This window comes from Mustelus asterias, unplaced genomic scaffold (assembly GCF_964213995.1).
Source record: "Mustelus asterias unplaced genomic scaffold, sMusAst1.hap1.1 HAP1_SCAFFOLD_3646, whole genome shotgun sequence".
Lineage (NCBI taxonomy): Eukaryota > Metazoa > Chordata > Chondrichthyes > Carcharhiniformes > Triakidae > Mustelus > Mustelus asterias.
This window is the reverse complement of record NW_027593591.1, coordinates 1-19309: the sequence shown is the minus strand read 5'-3', so window position 1 is coordinate 19309 and position 19309 is coordinate 1. Positions and strand designations below refer to the sequence as shown.

General features: G+C 49.0%; 1 protein-coding gene across 1 annotated transcript in view; it reads right to left on the bottom strand.

The window, feature by feature from the left end:
* Positions 1-18971, bottom strand: part of LOC144490700 (uncharacterized) — a gene marked incomplete at its 5' end in the record, with an annotated part of 28776 nt that extends 9805 nt beyond the window's left edge. The window contains 5 exons of the mRNA XM_078208406.1: positions 573-705; positions 8210-8560; positions 17091-17216; positions 17316-17454; positions 18764-18971. Coding sequence (XP_078064532.1) covers positions 573-705; positions 8210-8560; positions 17091-17216; positions 17316-17454; positions 18764-18971 — 957 coding nt within the window. The remainder of the gene's footprint in view (positions 1-572; positions 706-8209; positions 8561-17090; positions 17217-17315; positions 17455-18763) is intronic.
* Between the last annotated feature and the right edge of the window lie 338 nt (positions 18972-19309).

Here is a 19309-nt window from a genome sequence, read left to right as displayed (position 1 = left end):
TTTTTAACTCTCGTGAGCACAGAAACAGCAGCACCTTTTAAAGGGCCCAGGCCAAGCTCTCCCCCCAGCATTTACCATCCTTACACACACCAAATTTGAACATCCGACCTCCCAATCTACAATAACCCTACTCAACCTTGCAACAGTATTGAACTCCACGCCCTCACACACTCCCACAGTATTGTACATCGCGCCCTCACACACTCCCACAGTATTGTACATCGCACCCTCACACACGCCCACAGTATTGTACATCGCACCCTCACACACTCCCACAGTACTGTACATCGCGCCCTCACACACTCCCACAGTATTGTACATCGCGCCCTCACACACTCCCACAGTATTGTACATCGCGCCCTCACACACTCCCACAGTATTGTACATCGCGCCCTCACACACTCCCACAGTATTGTACATCGCGCCCTCACACACGCCCACAGTATTGTACATCGCGCCCTCACACACTCCCACAGTATTGAACTCCACACCTTGTTTATCTCCCTTTCCCCCCCCCGTCCCAATCTGCTGACTGAGGGCCTCTTTGGCTGCCCTCTGCGCTCCCCCTGTACCTGCTGGTTGAGCTCTTGCTGGGAGTCTCCGATGGGGTGGGCTTGCTGGGGGTCTCCGATGGGGTGGTCTTGCTGGGCGTCTCCTGTTCCTCTTTGGCAGGTTCCTCGAAGGCAGAACTACACTTCTTGGGGGCTGAGGGTAAAGCAGACACAAGGTTTGATTGTATCTCCTCACTCTCTCAGCTACCACAGTCTCACAAAGACCACCTGCCTCGGGCCCAAAGACAACAACCATCCGCCAGTGTATCCAATCCCCTTCCCATTCAGTCCCAGTGTACCCAAACCCATTCAGTCCCAGTGTACCCAATCCCATTCACTCCCAGTGTACCCAATCCCCTTCCCATTCACTCCCAGTGTACCCAAACCCATTCACTCCCAGTGTACCCAAACCCATTCACTCCCAGTGTACCCAATCCCCTTCCCATTCACTCCCAGTGTACCCAAACCCATTCACTCCCAGTGTACCCAATCCCATTCACTCCCAGTGTACCCAATCCCATTCACTCCCAGTGTACCCAATCCCCTTCCCGTTCACTCCCAGTGTACCCAATCCCATTCACTCCCAGTGTACCCAATCCCATTCACTCCCAGTGTACCCAATCCCCTTCCCGTTCACTCCCAGTGTACCCAAACCCATTCACTCCCAGTGTATCCAATCCCATTCCCGTTCACTCCCAGTGTACCCAATCCCATTCACTCCCAGTGTACCCAATCCCATTCACTCCCAGTGTACCCAATCCCCTTCCCGTTCACTCCCAGTGTACCCAATCCCATTCACTCCCAGTGTACCCAATCCCCTTCCCATTCACTCCCAGTGTACCCAGTCCCCTTCCCATTCACTCCCAGTGTACCCAATCCCCTTCCCGTTCACTCCCAGTGTACCCAATCCCATTCACTCCCAGTGTACCCAATCCCCTTCCCATTCACTCCCAGTGTACCCAATCCCCTTCCCGTTCACTCCCAATGTACCCAATCCCCTTCCCATTCACTCCCAGTGTACCCAATCCCCTTCCCATTCACTCCCAGTGTACCCAAACCCATTCACTCCCAGTGTATCCAATCCCCTTCCCATTCACTCCCAGTGTACCCAAACCCATTCACTCCCAGTGTACCCAATCCCATTCACTCCCAGTGTACCCAATCCCCTTCCCGTTCACTCCCAATGTACCCAATCCCCTTCCCATTCACTCCCAGTGTACCCAATTCCCTTCTCGTTCACTCCCACTGAACACAATCCTAATGGACCCAAATCCCTTCCCGTACACTCCCAGTGTATCCAACCCCTGTCCTGCTCACTCTGTGTAGACAAATGTGCAGGCCTGCAGGGGAGTGTGAAACAACGCGATCCCAAGGCTCCCCCCCTCCCCATCTTACTCCTGGCAAATGTCCACTCTCTGGAAACCAAACGAGACAAACATAAAGCCAGACTCACTTTTCAAAGAGAACTGAGGGATTGCTGTGTACTCTGTTTCACGGAGACATGGCTCATTCCTGCTTCACCGGACAGTGCCCTACAACCAGAGGGCTTCTCAATCCATCGAACGGACCATACAGCAGCCTCAGGCAAGACTACGGGAGGTCTGCTTCTTGATCAACACCTCGTGGTGCCCAGACGTAGTGAGTTTCTGCTCCCTGGACCTGGAATACCTGACGCTAAAATGCCGGGAGTTAGGAACAAGAGGGTTGTTAGGGAAAGAATCGGACCTCTCGGGGACAAAGGAGGGGAATTATGCTTAGAACCAAAGGAAGTAGGAGAGATCCTAAACGAATACTTTGCATCAGTATTCACAAAGGAGAGGGACATGTTGACTGGCAGTGTCTCAGAGAGGTGTGTTGACCCGTTAGAAAAAATCTCAATTACAAGGGAGGAAGTGTTAGGTTTTTTAGGAAACATTAAGACAGACAAATCCCCAGGGCCGGATGGCATCTATCCTAGACTCCTCAGGGCGGCGAGAGATGAAATCGCTGGGCCTCTAACAGAAATCTTTGTCTCTTCACTGGACACAGGTGAGGTCCCAGAGGATTGGAGGATAGCAAATGTGGTGCCGGTATTTAAGAAGGGTAGCAAGGATAACTCAGGTAATTATAGGCCGGTGAGCTTGACGTCCGTGGTGGGGAAGTTGTTGGAGAAGATTCTTAGAAATAGGATATATGCGCATTTAGAACCGAATAATCTCATTAGCGATAGACAGCATGGTTTTGTACGAGGGAGGTTATGCCTCACAAATTTGGTTGAGTTTTTTGAGGAGGTGACAAAAACGATTGACGAAGGAAGGGCCGTGGATGTTGTCTACATGGATTTTAGTAAAGCGTTTGACAAGGTCCCTCATGGCAGGCTGGTGCAAAAGGTTAAATCTCACGGGATAAAAGGTGAGCTAGCTAGATGGGTGGAGAACTGGCTTAGCCATAGAAGACAGAGGGTAACAGTGGAGGGGTCTTTTTCCAGTTGGAGGTCTGTGACTAGTGGTGTTCACAGTAAGAAGTTTAACAACACCAGGTTAAAGTCCAACAGGTTTATTTGGTAGCAAAAGCCACACAAGCTTTCGAGGCTCTGAGCCCCTTCTTCAGGTGAGTGGGAATTCTGTTCACAAACAGAACTTATAAGACACAGACTCAATTTACATGAATAATGGTTGGAATGCGAATACTTACAACTAATCCAGTCTTTAAGAAACAAAACAATGGGAGTGGAGAGAGCATCAAGACAGGCTAAAAAGATGTGTATTGTCTCCAGACAAGACAGCCAGTGAAACTCTGCAGGTCCACGCAACTGTGGGAGTTACAAATAGTGTGACATAAATTCTGATTCTAGGATCGCATGATAAAGACTCAGGAGGAAAAAAGCAGAAATATTTATGTGAAATAGTGTGACATAAACCCAATATCCCGGTTGAGGCCGTCCTTGTGTGTGCGGAACCTGGCTATCAGTTTCTGCTCCGCGACTCTGCGCTGTCGTGTGTCGCGAAGGCCGCCTTGGAGAACGCTTACCCGAATATCAGAGGCCGAATGCCCGTGACCGCTGAAGTGCTCCCCAACAGGAAGAGAACAGTCTTGCCTGGTGATTGTCGAGCGGTGTTCATTCATCCGTTGTCGCAGCGTCTGCATAGTTTCCCCAATGTACCATGCCTCGGGACATCCTTTCTTGCAGCGTATCAGGTAGACAACGTTGGCCGAGTTGCAAGAGTATGTACCGTGTACCTGGTGGATGGTGTTCTCACGTGAGATGATGGCATCTGTGTCGATGATCCGGCACGTCTTGCAGAGGTTGCTGTGGCAGGGTTGTGTGGTGTCTTGGTCACTGTTCTCCTGAAGGCTGGGTAGTTTGCTGCGGACAATGGTCTGTTTGAGGTTGTGCGGTTGTTTGAAGGCAAGAAGTGGGGGTGTGGGGATGGCCTTGGCGAGATGTTCGTCTTCATCAATGACATGTTGAAGGCTCCGGAGGAGATGCCGTAGCTTCTCCGCTCCGGGGAAGTACTGGACAACGAAGGGTACTCTGTCCACTGTGTCCCGTGTTTGTCTTCTGAGGAGGTCGGTGCGGTTTTTCGCTGTGGCGCGTTGGAACTGTTGATCAATGAGTCTAGCGCCATATCCTGTTCTTATGAGGGCATCTTTCAGCGTCTGGAGGTGTCTGTTGTGTTCCGCAGGGCTCTGTACTGGGACCTCTGCGGTTTGTGATATATATAAATGATTTGGAGGAAGATGTAGCCGGTGTGATCAGTAAGTTTGCGGACGACACGAAGATTGCTGGAGTTGCGGATAGTGATGAACATTGTCAGAGAATACAGCAGGATATAGATAGGCTGGAACATTGGGCAGAGAAATGGCAGATGGAATTTAATCCAGATAAATGCGAAGTGATGCATTTTGGTAGATCTAATCTAAGGGGGAGCTATACAATAAATGGCAGAACCACCAGGAGTATAGACACACAGAGGGACCTGGGTGTACAAGTCCACAGATCCTTAAAGGTGGTAGCACAGGTGGAGAGGGTGGTCAAGAAGGCATATGGCATGCTTGCCTTTATTGGACAGGGCGTAGAATATAAAAGTTGGCATATGATGTTGCAGCTGTATAGAACGTTGGTTACGCCACATTTGGAATACTGCGTCCAGTTCTGGTCGCCACACTACCAGAAGGATGTGGAGGCTTTGGAGAGAGTGCAGAAAAGTTTTACCAGGATGTTGCCTGGTATGGAGGGTCTTAGCTATGAGGAGAGATTGGGTAAACTGGGGTTGTTCTCCCTGGAAAGACGGAGGATGAGGGGCGACCTAATAGAGGTGTATAAAATTATGAAGGGCATAGATAGGGTGAACAGTGGGAAGCTTTTTCCCAGGTCGGAGGTGACGAACACAAGGGGTCACGGGTTCAAGGTGAGGGGGGCAAGGTTCAACACAGATGCCAGGGGGACATATTTTACACAGAGGGTGGTGGGGGCCTGGAATGCACTGCCAAGCAAGGTGATTGAGGCGGACACGCTGGGATTGTTTAAGACTCATCTTGATAGCCACATGAACAGACTGGGAATAGAGGGATACAAACGAATGGTCTAGTTTGACACATGAGCGGCGGAGGCTTGGAGGGCCGAAGGGCCTGTTGCTGTGCTGTATTGTTCTTTGTCCTTGTTCTTTGTTCTATGACCTTCCACGGGAGTTCACCTCTATTATCCTGATGCAATATACACCACTACGAATAGCCTTGAGACGAAGCATCCCGAGGCCTTGTTCATCGTGGCCGGGGACTTCAATCAGGCCAAGCTCAAGAACGTCCGACCAAGTTACCACCAACACGTCTCCTGCTCCACCAGAACCCAAACATCCTCGACCACTGCTACACAAATATCAAACATGCCTACCGCTCTATCACCCGCCCACACTCTGGCAAATCAGACCACAAGGCTGTGCTCCTGCTCCCGGCTTATAAGCAAAAACTGAGGCGGGACAATCCGTTAAAGAAAGTTGTGTAATGTTGGTCTGAGGAATCGGATGATCTCCTACGGGGCTGCTTGGAGTCAGTGGACTGGTCAGTATTTAAAAACTCTGCGACCAGCCTGAACGAGTACGCCACTACAGTAACTGACTTCATTAGTAAGTGTGTAGAAGACTGTGTGCCAAAGAAGCAAATCCGTGTGTTTCCCAACCGGAAACCATGGATGAACAGGGATATCCACTGCTTGCTGAAGTCCAGGTCTGAGGTGTTCAAGTCAGGCGACACTGACCTACACAAGAAAGCCAGATACGATCTAAGGAGATCCATCAAAGATGCCAAAAGACAGTACTGGACCAAGCTAGAGTCCCAGGCTCGCTACACCGACCCCCGCCGACTATGGCAAGGTCTGCAAGACATAACAGGCTACAGGATGAAAGCGTGTAAAATCGCTGGCTCCAACACCCCCCCCCCCCCTTCCCCCTTCCCCCCCCCTCCCTGATGAGCTCAATTCATTCTACGCCCGTTTTGCGCAAGAGGTCAGTGAGAGCACGCCCTCCACCCTGGAAGCTCTGGATGAACCTGTATCTGGGGGTCACCATTGCAGATGTCACAGCAGCTTTCTCGAAGGTCAACCCACGGAAAGCAAGTGGCCCGGATGGGGTACCCGGACGTGCACTCAGATCCTGCGCGGATCAGCTGGCGGGAGTATTCACAGACATCTTCAACCTCTCTTTACACCAATCTGAGGTCCCTATCTGCTTTAAGACGACCATCATCCCGGTACCAAAGCAGCCTTAATGACTATCGTCTGGTGGCTCTGACATCCATCATTACGAAGTGCTTCAAAAGGCTAGTCACGGCACGAATCAATTCCAGCCTCCCGGACTACCTGGATCCACTACAGTTCGCCTACTGCCGCAACAGGTCCACAGCAGATGCCATCTCCCTGGCCCTGCACTCAACCCTGGAACACCAAGATAACAAGGACACCTGTGTCAGATTCCTTTATTGACGACAGCTCAGCCTTCAACACTATTATTCCCACAAAACTCATCTCCAAACTCCGTGGTGTAGGCTTCAGCACCTCCCTTTGCGACTGGATCCCGACTCACAGACCACAATCAGTAAGGAGAGGCAACAACACCTCCTCCACGATCATCCTCAACACTGGTGCCCCACAAGGCTGTGTTCTCAGCCCCCTGCTATACTCCTTATACACGATGACTGTGCGGCCAAATTCACCTCCAATTCGATTTTCAAGTTTGCTGGCGACACCACCGGATGGTGGGTCGGATCTCAAACAATGACGAGACAGAGTACAGGAATGAGATAGAGAATCTGGTGAACTGGTGCAGCAACAATAATCTCTCCCTCAATGTGAACAAAACGAAGGAGATTGTCATCGACTTCAGGAAGCGTAAAGGAGAACATGCCCCTGTCTACATCAACAGGGACAAAGTAGAAAGGGCCGAGAGCTTCACGTTTTTAGGTGTCCAGATCATCAACAATCTGTCCTGGTTCCTCCATGCTGACACTATAGTTAAGAAAGCCCCACTAACGCCTCTACTTTCTCAGAAGACTAAGGAAATTTGGCATGTCAGCTACGACTCTCACCAACCTTTACAGATGCAACATAGAATTCTTTCTGGTTGTATCACAGCTTGGTATGGCTCCTGCTCTGCCCAAGACCACAAGAAACTACAAAGGATCGTGAATGCAGCCCAATTCATCTCGCAAACCAGCCTCCCATCCATTGACTCGGTCTACACTTCCCACTGCCTTGGCAAAGCAGCTAGCGTAATTAAGGACCCCACGCACCCCGGACATTCTCTCTTCCACCTTCCTCCATCGGGAAAAAGATACAAAGGTCTGAGGTCACGTACCGACCGACTCAAGAACAGCTTCTTCCCCTTATTAAGTTGATCTTTCTCTACACCCTAGCTGTGACGGTAACACTACATTCTACACCCTCTCCTTTCCTTGTCTATGAACGGTATGCTTTGTCTGAATAGCGTGCAAGAAACAATACTTTTCACTGTATACTAATACATGCAACAATAATATATCAAATCACAATGGACCCAATCCCCTTCCCGTTCACTCCCACTGTACACAATCCCAATGGACCCCAAACCCCTTCCTGTTCACTAGCACTGTACACAATCCCAAACCCCTTCCCGTTCACTCCCACTGTACACAATCCCAATGGACCCCAAGCTCCTTCCTGTTCAATCCCACTGTACACAATCCCAATGGACCCAAACTCCTTCCCATTCACTCCCACTGTACACAATACCAATGGACCCAAACTCCTTCCCATTCACTCCCACCTGTACACAATCCCAATGGACCCAAACCCCTTCCGATTCACTCCCACTGGACACAATCCCAATGGACCCAAACCCCTTTCCGTTCACTCCCACTATACACAATCCCAATGGACCCAAACCCCTTCCCGTTCACTCCCACTATACACAATCCCAATGGACCCCAAACCCCTTCCTGTTCACTCCCACTGTGCACAATCCCAATGGACCCAAACCCCTTCCCCGTTCACTCCCACTGAACACAATCCCAATGGACCCCAAACCCCTTCCTGTTCACTCCCACTGTACACAATCCCAATGGACCCAAACCCCTTCCCCGTTCACTCCCACTGAACACAATCCCAATGGACTCAAACCCCTTCCTGTTCATTGCTTCATCCTTACCAAAGAAGCTGTTTATGGATTTCCTGCTTTTCTCGGTCTGTTTGTAGGCAGTGCCCTGCTTTTTCCCAGTCAACCTTGATTCTCCAGGTTCCTGTTCACCCTCTGGCTCAGTCTCTGCTTCCTTCTCCACCTCTGGCTCCTCACATTCAGTCACGTTTCCAGTTCTTGAACTGCCTCCATTCTCCTCCATTTCAACATTTTGCCCCTCGTTCTCACTGAGTTCTACCTCCTGCAGCTGCCTCTCAGTCTCTTGCTCTGCCGCAGCCTCACACGTGGTTTTCTGATCTGCTGCCGTGGCCTGAACTTTGAGACTTGTCATTGAGTCACCCTCATCTGAAGTCCTGCCATTTTCTTTTCAGATGAGGAATGGATGAGGGTTTGTGGTGTTGTGAGCAGAAAGATATCAAGTTAGTTACTGAGAAAACAAGGCAAGATATTGTCACAAATAAACAAGTGCTTTGTAAGCAGAGAACACCAGAACCCCCCCAACTCCCTCAGGGACCGAAAGCAGTTGCCCCTTTTACAGAAACCCACCCAAACAATAGTAAAGGCCGAGACTCGAGCCATGGCTCGTTCTGGGTGAACTGACTTACATACGATACGCATCAAGAACAGGAGTAGGCCACTCAGCCCCTTCAGCCTGCTCCCCCATTCAATAAGATCATGGCACTGATCTGACTGTAACCTAAACCCTATTTTCCCACCTTACCCCCCCACCCCACCGATAACCTTTCACTCCCTCATTAATCAAGAATCTAACTCTGCCTTCGAAATATTCAGACTCTGCTCCCACTGCCTTTTGAGGAAGAGAGTTCCAGACTCACCATCCTCCGAGAGAAAGCATTTCTTCTCTTCTCCGTCTGAAATGGGCAGCCCTTATTATTAAACAGTGATCCCTTATTCAAAACCAGTGATAGGCAACCTAGGCGAGTGAGTGGCCCTCCCTCATCTCAGCGGGCCGCAAGATTGAAACTGGGCTTGTTCACTAACCATAACCCCATGAAGAAGATTAAATACATTTAATACACGGCAAACATTTCATAATGTGTCACAGAAAATGCGAAATTTATATATTAATAGAACTGTGATCAATTTCAAATGGTATAACCAGAACAATTGACACAGAGGGAGCGCACGGCTCTCACAGTCAGTGTTGTGAGCAATCAGCACACTCACTTCATTAGCCCTTGCTTTAGGTACAAATCACTTCAGTCACACCGATAGGAAAAAAGCTCCACGGATGGAAATCAGTGGAATTGATGTTTCAGTGGGGGAGCAGTTTGGGCTCAGTGACTATAACTCCGTAAGATTTTGGGTAGTCATGGATAAGGACAAGAGTGGCCCTCAGGTGAGGATGCTTAATTGGGCAATGGTGAATTATATCCAACTTAAACAGGAACTGGGGAATGTGGATTGGGAGCGGCTATTTGAGGGCATGTGGGAGGCTTTTACAGGCCGGTTGATTGAAGTGCAGGACAGGCATGTCCCTGCAAAAATAGCAGGATTCAGGAAGCATGGATGACAAGGGAAATTGTAAACTTAGTCAAAAGGAAAGAGCATACGATAGGTCGAGGCCAGGAGTCTCCAAACCTTTCAGTACGAGGGCCACATCGTATATTTTACACATTTTCGGGGGCCAAAGAAAAAAAAAGTTTTATAAATGAATGAATAAAATTTAAATGATTGAATAAGTTTTATTTGGATCTTTTTTGTAATCAGCATGATCTGATTCAGAACAAAAGAGAAATGTGACAATTACAAAGAAACAATGCTGTGCTTACACGGAGAAATGATATATGAGTAAAAATGTCAAACATTAGCAAATGCTCTGACAAAATAATCAATTACTTAACTGCAGGTGAGAAAAGCAGGCTGTTCATTTTTAATTAATTTTATTTACTGAAATTTTACAAATGTTTACCTGAAATGAGAATTTGCCCCATTTAGTGGCGCACAATAAGAAAAATAAACAAGAAAGAACTTCAGTAAAACAAAGCAAAGAAATTCAAAATAAACTTGAACCATTAATAAAGGTCGAACAAAAATAAATTCAGACTGCACCTTTCTACACAACCCTGGCAATTGGAGTTTTCAATCGTAACCAACAAATCATGAAGTTTTGCACAAGATTAATGGGAATGATGGAACCGCTTTTTTAATTTCAAAATATTGCTGAACTGAGGTTTCAGGCTTGAGGAGCCAATTATTAGAATGGACTTCAAATGCTCATCAGATAAATTTGCTCAATATTTGGACTTGACATACTTCAGTTTTGAAAATGTTTGTTCACACAGGTACGTTGTACCAAAAACTGATACAATCCACAAGCAAATCGCTTCAAATTTGGAAACTGCTCAGGCTGCAAAGATTTATAAAATTGGATCAGATTTCCTTCTTTATACTTGTCTTTCAGCATGTCATCTGATTGGAGATCAATAATTTCCATTTGAAACTGACTTGGGAGTGTTTCAACATTGCAGCCAAATGGATTTTGAAACAGCTTTATTTCATCTGTGTTTCCATCAAGATCAGAAAATCGTTCCTGAAATTGTTTTTGCAATTCCTTAATGATTTCTGTTGCAAATGAAGAAGGAAATTCTGCTTCACTTTCTTCATGAAATTTTTCACAACATGGAAAATGAACCAAGTTATGAACTTTCAGCTGTCCTTGAAATAGCATCAGTTTTGCCCTGAATGCCTGGACATGCGCGAATAGATCACAAATCAAATTTGTTTCACCTTGCAACTTCAGATTCAATTGATTCATATGGCCTGTCACGTCTGCAAAAAATGCCAATTTCCAAAGCCAGTCAGTGTTTGATAAAAGTGGTTCGGGTCGATTCTTCTCTGTGAGAAAGGAATCAATTTCCTCTCTGAGCTGAAAGAACCGTGATAGAACCTTTCCACAACTAAGCCATCGAACTGCTGTATAATAAGGCAAGTCACCGAACTCAATCAGTTTCTTTCAGAAAATCACGAAACTGGCGATGATTAAGCCCGTGAGATCGAATGAAATTCACTGTTGAAACAACAGGTTTCAGAACGCAAGACATATCCACATATTTTCCGCACAATGCTTGTTGATGGATAATGCAATGCAGAAACATGGGCTTTCAGAATCCACCAACCTCACAAGCTTTTGTGATTTGTCCAACCAAACCTTTCTTCACCCCAGACATGTTCTTTCCTCCATCAGTTGTCACGCATTGCAGTTTATTCCACTCCAGGTTATATTCTAACACAGTTTTTTGCAATTCTTTGAAGATGTCTTCTCCAGTTACTGTGCTGTGCATGCTATACACTGATGCTAATTCTTGTGTCACATTAAATTCACTGTCGACGCCACGGATGAATACAAGGAGTTGTGATGTGTCACACACATCAGTCGATTCATCAAGTGCGAGAGAATACAACTGAAAATTTCTTGCTTTGTCTGCAATTTGATGAAATACATTGCTTCCTATATCCTCAATTCTACGAGCAACAGTATTTGGCGCAAGACTTGTGATTTTGAACAGATTTGCTTTTTCTGGGCATAATTCTTCCACTGCTTCCATTATACACTCTTTGATGAGATCTCCATCGGTGAATGGCTTTCCTCTTTTAGCCAACACATAAGTTAGTGTGTAACTGGCTCTGGTTAAAGCTTCATTTTCAGTTATCTTCTGCGTAAAAAAAGCTTGTTGGGAAAGCAACCTGCGTTGCATTGATTCAAATTTTTCCGAACGCTGTGTTCCTGTGAATTGGGAATAACTTGGTTCATGTTTGGTCTCATAGTGCCGACGTACATTGTACTCCTTCAAAACTGCAACAGTTTCATTGCATATGACACACGAGGCTTTATCACCTGCTTGTACAAGGAAGTACTTTACACCCCATTCTTCATTAAACAGGCGGCACTCACTGTCCACTTTTCTTTTTTCCTTCCATAACTGAATTGCCGCCATCATTGTCATTGTTCTCGCTCATTTCAGACAGATGGAGCTTACAGATTGGATAAAGCAGCTGTCACTCAGTCAATGCAGGGCAGCAATTGGATAACAGATGTCTCAATTGCTGATTCGTTTAATGAACTGTCAGTCACAGGACAGCAGCTCTGATTGGACAATAGGCCAGTAAAGAAGGCGGGGATTCCCATGGGTCCATCAGACACCGCGCGGAGCAGCAGCAAATGTCCAGCTTGTGGCTTCCGGATCCTGAGTCAGCGGCGGGGTTCCGGACACGCGAGTGTTTTCGGCAGCGGGAATCCCATCCCGCCTCACTGGCTGGGGCCAGATGTAGCCCGCGGGCCGTAGTTTGGAGACCCCTGAATAAGATCATGGCTGATCTTTTTGTGGACTCAGCTCCACTTACCCGCCTGCTCGCCATAGCCCTTAGTTCCTTTACTGTTCAAAAATTTATCTATCCTTGCCTTAAAAACATTCAATGAGGTAGCCTCAACTGCTTCACTGGGCAGGGAATTCCACAGATTCACAACCCTGTGTGTGAAGGAGTTCCTCCTCAACTCAGTCCGAACTCTGCTCCCCCTTATTTTGAGGCTATGCCCCCTAGTTCTAGTTTCACCCGCCAGTGGAAACAACTTCCCTGCTTCTATCTTATCTATTCCCTTCATAATCTTATGCTTTTCTATAATATCTCCCCTCATTCTTCTGAATTCCAATGAGTATAGAATCATAGAATCATAGAAACCCTACAGTGCAGAAGGAGGCCATTCGGCCCATCGAGTCTGCACCGACCACAATCCCACCCAGGCCCTACCCCCACATATTTACCCGCTAATCCCTCTAACCTACGCATCTCAGGGGCAATTTTAACCTGGCCAATCAACCTAACCCGCACATCTTTGGACTGTGGGAGGAAACCGGAGCACCCGGAGGAAACCCACGCAAACACGAGGAGAATGTGCAAACTCCACACAGACAGTGACCCGAGCTGGGAATCGAACCCGGGACCCTGGAGCTGTGAAGCAGCAGTGCTAACCACTGTGCTACCGTGCCGCCCCAGTCTACTCAGTCTCTCTTCATAAGCCAATCCTCTCAACTCCGGAATCAAACTAGTGAATCTCCTCTGCACCCCCTCCAGTGCCAGTATATCCTTTCTCAAGTAAGGAGACTAAAACTGCACACAGTATTCCAGGTGTGGCCTCACCAGCACCTTATACAGCTGCAACATAATCTCACTGTTTTTAAACTCCATCCCTCTAGCAATGAAGGACAAAATTCCATTTGCCTTCTTAATTACCTGCTGTACCTACAAACCAACTCCTTGAGATTCCTACACAAGGACACCCAGGTCCCTCTGCACAGCAGCATGCTGCAATTTTTTACCATTTAAATAGTAGTCCATTTTGCTGTTATTCCTACCAAAATGGATGACCTCACATTTACCAACATTGTACTCCATCTGCCAGACGCACACCCACTCACTTAGACTATATCCCTTTGCGCACTTTGCTCTGCCACTCATCTTAGTGTCATCTGCGAATTTTGACACACTGCACTTGGTCCCCAACTCCAAATCATCGATGTAAATCGTAAACAATTGCGGTCCCAACACTGATCCCTGAGGCACACCACTAGTCACTGATCACCAACCAGAAAAACATCCATTTATCCCCACTCTTTGCTTTCTGTTAGTTAACCAATCCTCTATCCATGCTAATACATTACCCGTAACACTGTGCACCTCTATCTTATGTAGTAGTCTTTGGTGCGGCACCTCGTCAAATGCCTTCTGGAAATCCACAGGTTCCCCATTGTCCACTGCACATGTAATATTCTCAAAAACAGAGAGCAGCAGTGGAAGAGTGTTTTCAGAATGGAGATGTGTAGCTAGTGGTGTTCCACAGGGATCAGTGCCGGGACCTCTGTTGTTTGTCGTGTATATAAATGATCTGGAGGAAAATGTGGGTGGTCTGATGTTTGTGGATGACACAAAGATGGGTGGAGTTACTGATAGTGCCGGGGATTGTCAGAGGATACAACAGGATAGAGATAGATTGGAGACTTGGGCACAGAAATGGCAGATAGCATTTAATCCGGACAAATTCCTCTGTTTAAGAAAGGGAATAGAAATGACCCTGGTAATTATAGACCGGTTAGTCTTACTTCGGTGGTTGGTAAATTGATGGAAAAGGTCCTTAGAGATGGGATTTACGACCATTTAGAAAGATGCAGATTAATCCGAGATAGTCAGCACGGATTCGTGAAGGGCAAGTCGTGCCTCACAAATTTGATAGAATTTTTTGAGGAGGTAACTAAGTGTGTTGATGAAGGTAGGGCAGTTGATGTCATATACATGGATTTTAGTAAGGCGTTTGATAAGGTCCCCCATGGTCGGCTTATGATGAAACTGAGGAGGTGTGGGATAGAGGGAAAGTTGGCCGATTGGATAGGTAACTGGCTGTCTGATCGAAGACAGAGGGTGGTGGTGGATGGAAAGTTTTCGGATTGGAGGCAGGTTGCTAGCAGAGTGCCACAGGGATCAGTGCTTGGTCCTCTGCTCTTTGTGATTTTTATTAATGACTTAGAGGAGGGGGCTGAAGGGTGGATCAGTAAATTTGCTGATGACACCAAGATTGGTGGAGTAGTGGATGAGGTGGAGGGCTGTTGTAGGCTGCAAAGAGACATAGATAGGATGCAAAGCTGGGCTGAAAAATGGCAAATGGAGTTTAACCCTGATAAATGTGAGGTGATTCATTTTGGTAGGACTAATTTAAATGTGGATTACAGGGTCAAAGGTAGGGTTCTGAAGACTGTGGAGGAACAGAGAGATCTTGGGGTCCATATCCACAGATCTCTAAAGGTTGCCACTCAAGTGGATAGAGCTGTGAAGAAGGCCGATAGTGTGTTAGCTTTTATTAACAGGGGGTTGGAGTTTAAGAGCCGTGGGGTTATGCTGCAACTGTACAGGACCTTGGTGAGACCACATTTGGAATATTGTGTGCAGTTCTGGTCACCTCACTATAAGAAGGATGTGGAAGCACTGGAAAGAGTGCAGAGGAGATTTACCAGGATGCTGCCTGGTTTGGAGGGTAGGTCTTATGAGGAAAGGTTGAGGGAGCTAGGGCTGTTCTCTCTGGAGCGGAGGAGGCTGAGGGGAGACTTAATAGAGGTTTATAAAATGATGAAGGGGATAGATAGAGTGAACGTTCAAAGACTATTTCCTCGGGTTGATGGAGCTATTACAAGGGGGCATAACTATAGGGTTCGTGGTGGGAGATATAGGAAGGATATCAGAGGTAGGTTCTTTACGCAGAGAGTGGTTGGGGTGTGGAATGGACTGCCTGCAGTGATAGTGGAGTCAGACACTTTAGGAACATTTAAGCGGTTATTGGATAGGCACATGGAGCACACCAGGATGATAGGGAGTGGGATAGCTTGATCTTGGTTTCAGATAAAGCTCGGCACAACATCGTGGGCCGAAGGGCCTGTTCTGTGCTGTACTGTTCTATGTTCTAAATGAGAGTTGATACATTTTGGAGGATCAAATTTAGGTGTGAATTATTCTGCAAGTGGCAGAACCCTTAGGAACATTAACATACAGAGGGATCTGGGCGTGCAGGTCCACAGTTCCCTAAAAGTGGCAACACAGGTGACCAAGGTGATTAAGAAGGCATACAGCACGCTTACCTTCATCAGCTGGGGCATTGAGTACAAGAGTTGGGAAATCATGTTGCAGCTATATAAAACCTTGGTTCGGCCACCTTTGGAGCATTGTGTGCAGTTCCGGTCGCCACACTACCAGAAGGACATGGTTTCACAGTGGCTCACACTGTTGCCTCTCAGCACCAGGGACCTGGGTTTGATTCCCGGCTTGGGTCACTGTCTGTGTGGAGTTTGCACATTCTCCTCGTGGCTGCATGGGTTTCGTCCGGGTGCTCAGTTTCCTCCCACACTCCAAAGGTGTGCGGGTTAGGTGGATTGGCCATGGTAAATTCTCTCTTCGTGTAAGGGGGAACTAGGGCCTGGGTGGGATTGTGGTTGGTATAAACTCAATGGGCTGAATGGCCTCTTTCTGCACTGCAGGGACTTTTTGATTCTATGATGTGGAAGCTTTGGAGAGAGTGCAGAGAAGGTTCACCAGGATGCTGCCTGGTCTCGGGGGTGTTGACTATGAGGAGAGGTTGAATAAACTAGGATTGTTTTCACTGGAAAGATAAAACCCCCCCCCCCACCTGATAGAGGGTCTATAAAATTATCAGAGGCACAGACAGGTTGGATAGTCAGAGGCTTTTCCCCAGGGTGGAAGTGTCAATTACCCGGGGGGGGGGGGGGGGGGGGGGGGTGTGGGCACAGGTTCAAGGTGAGAGGGGGAAAGTTTAAGGGAGATGTGCGGGGTAAGTTTTTCACGTAGAGAGTGGTGGGTGCCTGGAACGCGCTGCCAGAGGAGGTGGTGGAAGCAGGAACATTAGCAACATGTAAGAGGCATCTGGATGGGTCCATGAATAGGGAGGGAATAGAGGGATACGGACTGGGTAAGGGCAGGAGGTATTTTTTTAGTTTAGTTGGGGCATTATGATCGGTACAGGCTTGGAGGGCCGAAGGGCCTGTTCCTGTGCTGGACTTTTTTGTTTTTTGACTGTGGCAAACCAGCGCCTGGTCAACAAAATGTCTTGTATGCCCTCAGAACCCAGATGGACCACATATGGTTCCCAGGCCGAGGGTTGTCCTAAATTCTCCCACAAGAAACAGCCTGTCCAGACTCTTCGGGTCTTAAAGGCTTTGAAAAAGTCACCTCTTACCCTTCTAAATTCTAGTGGATACAGAGGTAACCTTTCACCAGCAGACAGCCTGGTAAACCTTCACACCGAGTGTGTTGGTGACAGTCGGTGACGGTGCAGTCCCTTGCTCAACACCCAGCCCACTTCAGCCCACATTACCTTCCAGCTTTGTACGTTTGGCTGAGCTCTCTCCACTGTCATCAGCAATGTGCTCACTCGGATTCCCAGCGCCTGTGTTCACCTGCACGGTGGTCTGCAGCTTGCGTTTGGGGAGCTGTTTCCGTGCTGTCAAGTGGTAGAGAAGCAAGCCGTCAGGATCACACATGGGAAGCAGATCCACAGAGAGCAACAAGTGCTAGAGCCCCTGGTCGGGAGACACATTACCTGTTCGCCGCTTGGGGATCCCAGCTGGAGTCTCGAGACCAGAATCAGACAGTGACGGGCTTCCTTCCATTGGCACTGCCTCCGGAGATGTCTGGCTGGACAGAGACAGAACTGGAGACGGAGAAACTACGCCAGGCGACTGAAAACACAAACTTGGCATGAGACAAGACAGCCATCAGGGGATGGTGAAACATACACAGCCATCTTTCCCATCACCGCAACCCTGGTACCCCACCTTGTGACACACCCCCACCAACAAACCATCAGCTGTCTCACAGTGCCAGGGACTTGGCTAAAATGCCAGGGGATTGGTGCAGATGTGATGGGCCGAATGGACCTTGCACCAATGGGATTCTGTGGCTAACCATTCCTCGACAAACTGTCTCCCCACATACTTGCGGCAACAAAAATCTCCCCCCACCCCCTCGCCCCTGGGACAACTCATTCCTTCCCCCACCCCCCCAAACTGGGGACAATCCATCTCCCCCCCCCCGCCCTCCCAACCAGGACAACCCATCTCCCCCCCTGCCCCGACAACCCATCTCCCCCCCTGCCCCGTCAACCCATCTCCCCCCCTACCCTGACAACCCATCTCCCCCCGACAACCCATCTCCCCCCCTGCCCCGTCAACCCATCTCCCCCCCTGCCCCGTCAACCCATCTCCCCCCCTGCCCCGTCAACCCATCTCCCCCCTTGCCCCGTCAACCCATCTCCCCCCCTACCCCGACAACCCATCTCCCCCCGACAACCCATCTCCCTCCCTGCCCCGTCAACCCATCTCCCCCCGACAACCCATCTCCCTCCCTGCCCCGTCAACCCATCTCCCCTCCTGCCCCGTCAACCCATCTCCCCCCCTGCCCCGTCAACCCATCTCCCCCCCTGCCCCGTCAACCCATCTCCCCCCCTGCCCCGACAACCCATCTCCCCCCCTGCCCCGTCAACCCATCTCCCCCCCTGCCCCGTCAACCCATCTCCCCCCCTGCCCCGACAACCCATCTCCCCCCCCTGCCCCGACAACCCATCTCCCCCCCTGCCCCGACAACCCATCTCCCCCCCCACCAGGACAACCCATCTCCCCCCTGCCCCGACAACCCATTTCCCCCCCGCCCCGTCAACCCATCTTCCCCCCCCCACCAGGACAACCCATCTCCGCCCCCCCCTCCCCCCCCCGGGGACAATCCCCCCCCCAACCCCCGGGAACAGCCCATCTTGCTCCCGATAAACCAATTCTCCCCCGCCAGCGAGTCCCGAATGAACCGTCTCCGCCCTAACCGTAACATACCACTCAGCCTGCCCCCGAACCCCTGATAAACCGCGCACTCGCCACCACCACTCCCCTCCAGCTGGGGAACGAATCGACAAACAACCGAATGTTTCCCACATGGCCCTGGGCACAATGAAGACTGGCTGTTGACGGATTGAATGACGGAAGGAGGATACCAACTCACCTCTGCAGGTTCTGTTGATGCTGTCTCTGGCACACAGGATGTGTCCCTCATCTCCATAGCCTCTTCCTCCGTCTCCTCGTTTTCCCTCCCTCCTTCTTCATCGCTGCTCTCCAACACGCGGCGGCTCTTTTTTGCGGATCGTTTGCCAGCGCGTTCCTCCTCGGTCTTTACGCTGATATTCTTCGGCTTCAGTGGGGACTTGGGAGTTCTGAGGATTGGAATGGGAAAAGTGACACAAACACAAAACATCGGAGCCAGAGTGGGCTGGTAATAGGGAAAAGACAGACTGTCCTTCAGGGCATCAGCTGGTCACTCCCCAGACAGGCACAGCACGGGGTTAGATATAGAGTAAAGCTCCCTCTACACTGTCCCCATCAAACACTCCCAGGACAGGTGCAGCACGGGGTTAGATACAGAGTAAAGCTCCCTCTACACTGTCCCCATCAAACACTCCCAGGACAGGGACAGCACGGGGTTAGATACAGAGTAAAGCTCCCTCTAACCTGTCCCCATCAAACACTCCGAGGACAGGTACAGCACGGGGTT